General features: G+C 45.9%; 1 protein-coding gene across 2 annotated transcripts in view; it reads right to left on the bottom strand.

Annotated features, from left to right (window-relative positions):
• dgkb (diacylglycerol kinase, beta) overlaps window positions 1-4571 on the bottom strand; it is a gene marked incomplete at its 5' end in the record, with an annotated part of 54521 nt that extends 49950 nt beyond the window's left edge. For both annotated transcript variants that reach the window (XM_080540040.1, XM_080540041.1), the window contains one exon: window positions 4502-4571. In XM_080540040.1, coding sequence (XP_080396166.1) covers window positions 4502-4571 — 70 coding nt within the window. The remainder of the gene's footprint in view (window positions 1-4501) is intronic.
• Between the last annotated feature and the right edge of the window lie 4429 nt (window positions 4572-9000).

A 9000-nucleotide genomic window follows, 5' to 3' on the forward strand; every position in this document is an offset into this window, starting at 1 on the left:
TAACCACAACACAAACACCACTCTCTCCAGCTCTCAGCAGCCTCACCCTCACAGAGCATGAAGTGAGACGCGTGCTGAAGGCGGTGGACCCCAGAAAAGCCTCAGGGCCGGATGGCGTCCTGGGACGGGTGCTGAGGGACTGCGCCGACCAGCTGGCCGGGGTTTTCACCAACATCTTCAACCAGTCCCTGTCCCAGGCCACCATCCCACCCTGCCTGAAAACCTCAACTATCATCCCAGTCCCGAAGAAAAGCACGGTGAGCTGCCTAAACGACTACCGCCCGGTGGCACTCACACCAATCATCATGAAGTGCTTCGAGAAACTAGTCCGGGCCCACATAGTCACACGCCTCCCGCCCAACCTGGATCCATACCAGTTCGCCTACAGAGCCCACAGGTCCACAGAGGACGCCATCGTGACGGCTCTCCACTCCACTCTATCCCACCTGGAGAGGGGGAACAGCTACACGAGACTGCTCTTTGTGGACTTCAGCTCTGCCTTCAACACCATCCTTCCAGACAGGCTAGTGACCAAACTACTAGACCTGGGACTATCACACTCTATCTGTGCATGGATCAAGGACTTCCTGTCTGACCGCCCCCAGAGGGTGCGGGTGGGCTCCCACACCTCCACAGCCCTCAGACTCAGCACTGGGTCCCCCCAGGGCTGCGTGCTAAGCCCCATCCTCTACAACCTCTACACCTACGACTTCACCCCCGTCCACCCCAGCAACTCCATCGTAAAGTTTGCAGACGACACCACCGTGGTGGGCTGCATCTCGGGGGGGGGACGAGGCGGCGTACAGGGATTAGGTGGAGCAGCTGGGCAAGCTGTGCAAGGTTAACAACCTGCTGCTGAACCAGTCAAAGACCCAGGAAATCATCGTGGACTTCAGGAGGAAAAAATCTGAGGTCCAGCCCCTGCTCGTCGATGGAGGGAGCGTGGAGAGAGTCTCAACCCTCCGATTCCTGGGGGTGCACATACAGGATGACCTGTCCTGGAAGACCAACAGCAGCCATCATCAAGAAGGCACAACAGCGGCTCTACTTCCTGAGAGTCCTCAGGAAAAACCACATGAGCTGCTTGTGACCTTCTACCGCTGCGCAGTGGAGAGCATCCTCACCTACTGCATCTGCGTGTGGTTCTCCAGCTGCACAGCCGCAGAGAGGAATGCGCTACAGAAAGTCAAGAGATCGGCCCAGAAGATCACCGGCGCCCCCCTCCCCTCTCTGGAAGAGCTGTACAACACACGCTGCCTCAGGAAGGCCTCCAAGATCTCCAGAGACCCATCCCACCCTGGGAACGAACACTTTGTTCGGCTGCCCTCGGACAGGCGGTTCAGGACCATGTTCGCAAGGACAAATAGACTGAAGCTCAGCTTCTACCCCAGGGCCATTCAGGCCCTGAACACAGCAAAGACCTAGGTTCTAGGCCCTGGACAATCTAGACAATTTGATGGCAGCTACTAGATTGTAATCAAGTGCAATACTGAAACACAACTGTGAACATTTCAAACCTGCAAACTGCGACACTTTAAATGAATGTGCAATAACACTATGTGCAATATGACAACCCTCGGGTAGATAAGGTTCAGAGATAGGAAATGTTAGAATAGGTATAGCATAGCATAGAGTACAGCACAGTGTTTTATTTGTATAGTATAGTATAGTGGATAGTGTACATAGCCTTTATTTATGTAAACCAGCTCTTTTCCCTTCTTGTTTTTAGTTTTTTTCCTAGCACCAGGGGAGCCCCCCCCTCCCAAATGTCGTTGTATGGTACCTGTACTGTATCAATGACAATAAAGACCATTCATTCATTCATTAATAACTGTACATAGTTTACTGCTATGCATCTCTTGTATATATCTTTAACTATCGTATTTTATTTAGTAAAAACAAAACACGGTGCAGCAGCTTTCAATCACGCTGCTGCATGCTCCTGGAACAAACTCCCTGAAGAAATCAAACAGGCCCAAAACCTTAAAATATTTAAATCTAAGCTAAAAACCTTCATGTTTTGCAGCAGTTATTAATAAACACAAACACTTCCATCAATGTCTTTTTATTACTATTGTCTTATTAAATGTTCTATTTACTTCTGTTTACTTCTTATATTTGCTTTTATTCATTGTAACTTTTATTTTCTTACTATGCTGCTCTTGCTGTATTTTCAAATAATGTATGTAAAGCACTTTGAATTGCCCCTGTTGTATGAAACGTGCTATACAAATAAACGTGCCTTGCCTTGCCTTGCCTATTTGCCATACTGTACATATCACTTATCACTATCATGTTTTATATCACTATCATGTTTTATATCACTATTTGCACTTCTGGTTAGATGCTAAACTGCATTTTGTTGTCTTGGAATGGAATGGAATGGACTTTATTTGTCATTGCTACAGTACAGGTACCAAACAACGAAATTTAGGAGGGGTGGCTCCCCTGGTGTTTAGGAAAGGAAAAAGAAAACACATTTTAGAAAGAGCATAGATGCATAAAATCACAAGAAGGTAAGGAGCTGGTTTACATCAATAAAGGCTATGTACACAATCCACTGTACTATACTGCACAGATAGTCAACTAGGGTTGTCATATTGCACAAAAAGTATTTTTTCACATTATTTTAAAGTGTCTTGTCTTTGTACTTGCACTCCACAATGGCAATAAAGTTGAATCTAATCTAATGCAATATAATTTTCCTTGGAGCTTCTACAACATGGCAACAACAACACTTTTTAGAAATAAGGTGCAGTAACATTCTGTGAACTGAAGTCTAAAGACTCTGACACGTGTGTAACGTGACGTAACTAAAGACTCTGACACGTGTGTAACGTGACGTAACTAAAGACTCTGACACGTGTGTAACGTGACGTAACTAAAGACTCTGACACTTGTGTAACGTGACGTAACTAAAGACTCTGACACGTGTGTAACGTGACGTAACTAAAGACTCTGACACGTGTGTAACGTGACGTAACTAAAGACTCTGACACGTGTGTAACGTGACGTAACTAAAGACTCTGACACGTGTGTAACGTGACGTAACTAAAGACTCTGACACGTGTGTAACGTGACGTAACTAAAGACTCTGACACGTGTGTAACGTGACGTAACTAAAGACTCTGACACGTGTGTAACGTGACGTAACTAAAGACTCTGACACGTGTGTAACGTGACGTAACTAAAGACTCTGACACGTGTGTAACGTGACGTAACTAAAGACTCTGACACGTGTGTAACGTGACGTAACTAAAGACTCTGACACGTGTGTAACTGAAGTCTAAAGACTCTGACACGTGTGTAACGTGACGTAACAATACACTGGAAACAAAAGATGTTCAGTACCAGTACTCAAGTTGTAAAAGTAAATGGATGGTGGATTTGATCATATGGGGACAATGTTAGAATCCCCTCAGCGTCAGTGACTTCAGTGTCAGTGACTTCAGTGTCAGTGACTTCAGTGTCAGTGACTTCAGTGTCAGTGACTTCAGTGTCAGTGACTTCAGTGTCAGTGACTTCAGCGTCAGTGACTTCAGTGTCAGTGACTTCAGTGTCAGTGACTTCAGTGTCAGTGACTTCAGTGTCAGTGACTTCAGTGTCAGTGACTTGGTAAAAATGTCATTGCATGTGTGCGTGTCCCCTGGCCCACAGTATTTTACTCAATATTCGCAAAACTAAATGTTGAAATAGCAGTAATACCACATTCATTGATAAAATGACATACGGGATGGAAAGGGGGGATGACAGTTTTAGAAGGGGGATGATTTTGACCATTTTTATTTCAGGGGGGATGCCATGCCCCCTCATCCCCCCTCAACTCGAGTGCTGAGTAACACTCAGTTGAGTGGACAACCATTGCTTGTTTGTTATGATGCATGTTCTTCGCACACGAACAGCACCAGACATATCTAATGTTGATGTCAGCAAGGGGCTCCAACTGCAGATCACAGACATTTGGATGATTCCAAATTCATAACTGAATGGGGGCGGGAGGGCTTTTCTCTCAGAGCTTCACACCAATTCAACTTGGATTAGGTTTGGGGTTTCATAATGTGGCGCAGGAGGAAGATGTGCTCTGCTCTGCTCTGGTGCAGTCATCACTAACTAGGTTCTGTTTCCCCCCCCCCACACAGCCCAGCAGTGGGAGAACCTCTCTCTCTCTATGTGCAGTGGATTAAGAAGACCTGCTGAAGTCAGTGCTCCAGTAGCTTAACAACACAGTGTCACAATGTCATGTTTGAGGTAGGTGACCCGACAGTGGATGTGTGCCAATGAAGTGGAGATCTTCTGGGAAGTTGTGATAATAAAGGATGGTAGAGCACACACACACACACACACACACACACACACACACACACACTCACACATAACTGATCGGCAAACTGCAGACACAGGTGTTTTGTTGTACTAGCTACACACACACACAAACATAGACACAGACGCAGACACAGACACACACACACACACACACACACACACATACACACACACTTACATTGAGCGTATTCCTGAAGCAGGGAGAATTCAGCCGGGGTCAGAGTGACCCACTTGTCCTGGTTGGTCATTGTGATGTGTCCTCTTCTCTCTCTCACATGCCTGAACTAGCAGTCCACTCACTGTCCACTCACTGGAAAAGAACAGAAAACAACCTCAAATTGGACCTCACCTCCATTAAATCCCAGACATATTGACACAATGCCATTGATCACAATAGCATACGGTGCCTTCGGAAAGTATTCAGATCCCTTCACCTTTTCCACATGTTGTTGTGTTATCGACTCAATTTAAAGAATTTAGAAATGAATCCTCACACAATAGCGCAGAATGAAGCAGAGTGAAAGCACCTTTTATGAAATGTTTATACATTTTCTGTAAATGTATAAACATTTTAATATAGAAATACTACCTCATGTACATAAGTATTCAGACCCTTTGCTATGACCCTCCTAAAATGAGCTAAAATGTCTTCAACAAATCACTCAAGTTGAATTTAGTCTATCTTAATGCAAGGATAATAGTTCATATCATTTTGGAATGAATATCTTTATTTTTATAGGGTCTCTGATTTGCATAGGACTCTGAATACTTTACGAAGGCACTATCAGAAATCATTTAATTTAATCAGTAAGGTAACTAGTCATTTGACACCGACTTCTTATTGAAACCTCAGTAATTAACATTTCATGCAGTCGTAAGCATGACATATCAGATTCACAAAACAACAACTCTAGGCTATTATGACAATCATGCTAATGCTAGCTTGATATTTTCATCACTAGGCTAGAATCCCCATAGAGTAAATTGTTTAGTTTGGCAAACATGCTAAATTGAATACAGTACATTTTTCATGTCAAGACAAAGTTAACTGACGCTGATATGTGTAAAATTGTGTTTATGATGGGATAAATAAAGATTTATGACGGATAGTGTAACGGAACATGTAATAGTATAAGTCCTGCTTGTCCAGGACTGCTGCCTGGTGCCAACAGCAGAATGACAGGCAGACTGGCAGCGGAGGACAGCCAGCTGGCATCGCTAACGGGCACTGCCATGGCGACAGAGAAATAGAAAGCGGGGGATGTGAGCAAAAACTTTGCACTTTTCCCTTGTAGCTAGGCAGCCTACCCCCTACCCATTGGGGTGTGCAACTCCCATCCCAAATGGATGCGCATATGTGACAGGCCCCCCCCCCCCCCTGCAAAGAGCCTACCATTAGAACAAGGACCAAGGACATCCCCTCCCTTACACATACAGCCCTAGAGATGCTTAAATCAGTGTTGTGCTCTGTTCAGAACTGCAGGGTAAGGTTCATGTAGCATTACACCTTTAGGAGTGAGTGAGTGTGTATGCATGGATGCATTTGGAGGCTTGTCTGTTACTATTTGCCCTGTTCTCTGAGTTGGGAGTGTGGAGTGTACTCACTGGACTAGTTCTGTTCTCTGAGTTGGGAGTGTGGAGTGTACTCACTGGACTAGTTCTGTTCTCTGAGTTGGGAGTGGACTCACTGGATCTGAGTTGGGAATGGACTCACTGGATCTGAGTTGGGAGTGTACTCACTGGATCTGAGTTGGGAGTGTACTCACTGGATCTGAGTTGGGAGTGTACTCACTGGATCTGAGTTGGGAGTGTACTCACTGGATCTGAGTTGGGAGTGTACTCACTGGATCTGAGTTGGGAGTGTACTCACTGGATCTGAGTTGGGAGTGTACTCACTGGATCTGAGTTGGGAGTGTACTCACTGGATCTGAGTTGGGAGTGTACTCACTGGACTAGTTCTGTTCTCTGAGTTGGGAGTGTACCGTACTCACTGGACTAGTTCTGTTCTCTGAGTTGGGAGTGTACTCACTGGATCTGAGTTGGGAGTGTACGGTACTCACTGGACTAGTTCTGTTGCCTGCCCTGCTGCTCCCCCTCCTCTGTACCTCTGCACCTGTGTTTGGGTGAATAGGTGGATGTGCGCTGTTGTGAGTACATGCGTGTGTGTACTTTCCCAAAGGGAACACATGGTTTACCTGAAAGAACCCCTACAACACTTAGCCTACATTTGAACCATTTAGCAGACGTAAGTTTATAGGGACAGTATCCTGGGAGTAACAGTATCCTGGGAGGCTAAGTGCCTTACTCAAGGACACACTAGTGGTGGAATTCCTAGGTGGGATTTGAAATCATGACCTTCTGATCACCAGTCCAACTCACTATCCCCTAGGCCTCCACTATCCCTCTTAGCTACTGTACTGTACATCAGAGGAGGCGGGTGGAGGTAGACATCGGAGGATGGGCGGAGGTAGAAATGGGAGAATGGGCTCATTGTAATGCATGGAACCGAATAAGGAATGGTATTAAACATGTTGTCATTTCTACCTCCACCAGCCTCCACTGCTGCTGCTGTACACATTTGCATTATCAACATACACTGCCCTTTGTAGAATAGAATAGAATAGAATAGAATAGACTTTATTGTCGTTGTACAGTTGCCTATACAATGAAATTGTAGTGGCTCTTCCGAAGGTGCAAAAAAAACACAAAACATATTCACATATTCACAAACATATACACATATAAGATAAACATTTATGAACATGTCTTATGTCTACTGTTCAGTGTTCTGATGGTCCATGGGTAGAAACTGTTGGACAGCCTGTTTGTTCTAGCCTTTATGCTCCTGTACCTCACTCCAGAGCGCATCAGGCTGAACAGGTGGTGACCAGGGTGGAGGTGGTCTTTAAGAATCCTTCCTGCTCTGGAGAGGCACCGAGAGCGTGCCACGTCATCCAGGGAGGGCAGGGGACAGCCGATTATTTTTTCCGCTGACTTCACCACTCTCTGCAGTCTCTTTTTGTCCACTACTTTGCAGCCAGCGTACCATGCTGTGATGGAGAATGTCAGCACACTCTCAATGATGGAGTGGTAGAAGGTTACCAGCAGCTTCTCCTCCACCCTGTTTCTTTTGAGAACTCTCAGGAAATGGAGTCGCTGCTGGGCCTTCTTTACCACCGCTGTGGTGTTGGCTGACCAGGTAAGGTCCTCTGAGATGTGGGTTCCCAGGAACTTAAAGGAGGGGACTCTCTCCACAACGTCTCCGTTGATGTAGAGTGGAGCAGGGTCTGCCTTTACCTTTCTGAAGTCCATGACCACTTCCTTGGTCTTCTTGATGTTGAGAGTCAGGTTGTTTGTGACACACCACTCTGTCAGCCGCTGCACCTCGTCCCTGTAGGCTGACTCATCCCCTCCGGTTATGAGCCCCACCAAGGTGGTGTCATCCGCAAATTTAATTATTGCATTGGTGGGGTGGGTGGGGGTACAGTCATGGGTGTAGATGGAGTACAGGAGAGGGCTCAGAACACAGCCCTCTGGAGAGCCGGTGCTGAGCATGAGGGTGGAGGAGTTGTGTGGACCCATCTTGACTGTCTGTGGGCGGTTGGAAAGGAAGTCTTTGATCCAGGCACAGGTGGCGGGGGGGAAGTCCAGGGCAGCTAGCTTGTCCACGAGGATATCGGGGATGATGGTATTAAAAGCTGCACTGTAATCAACAAAGAGCATCCTCACCGAGGACTCCGGGTGTTCTAGGTGGCTCAGAGCAGTGTGGAGGGCTGTAGAGATGGCATCGTCAGTAGACCTGTTTGCTCTGTAAGCGAATTGGTGAGGATCAAAGCCTGGGGGGAGGCGGTCTTTGATGTGGTGAGATATGAGTTTCTCGAAGCACTTTGCGACCACTGGTGTTAGGGCAATAGGTCTGTAGTCATTGAGGTTATTTATGGTTGGGGTTTTGGGGAGTGGGATTATTGTGGCTGATTTGAGGCAAGGTGGAACGGATGCCTGACTCAGGGAGAGATTGAAGATCTTTGTGAAGACAGGTGCGAGCTGAATTGCACAGGCTTTCAGCACTACCCCAGGTATTCCATCAGGGTTAGTGGGTAATGCGACAGTGAATATGTTTTCTTCTTTTGGCTCTGTACTCCAAAATATTGGATATATTTACATATTATTATGAGGTTACAGTAGGCCTACAGATTCTCAGCTTTTATTTCATGGTATTTATATTGGTTTCACCATTTAGAAATGGTGACATGCAGGCATAAGACAGCCTTTGCCTTTGGAGTCTGCTATTGGTATATTGGTCTGCTAAAGCTTTAGGCTTACCAAAATCAACAATTTGGAACATTATTTTAAAAAAGCACTGGTGAGTTTTGTAGGAAGACTTCTACTGTGGATGACTGGATGAAAAATGCTCACCAAAACAATCCCCAAAACTGTTCGACAGGCAAGAACACTCTGCAGGAAGTAGGCGTGAATGTATCAGAGACTACAATCCCCAGAAGTCACTTCACCATCTGAACTACAGAGTCTACACTGCAAGGTGCAAACCACTAGTAAGCCTCAAAAACAGGATGGCCACAGTTACAGTTCACAGAAAGTACCCAAAAAGGCCTACAGAGTTCAGAAGAAAGATGGTGTGGACAGACGAGATGAATATTATCATGTAGCCGACCAGAG

This window comes from Nansenia antarctica, assembly GCF_963989245.1.
Source record: "Nansenia antarctica genome assembly, chromosome: 10".
Classification (NCBI taxonomy): Eukaryota; Metazoa; Chordata; class Actinopteri; order Argentiniformes; family Microstomatidae; genus Nansenia; species Nansenia antarctica.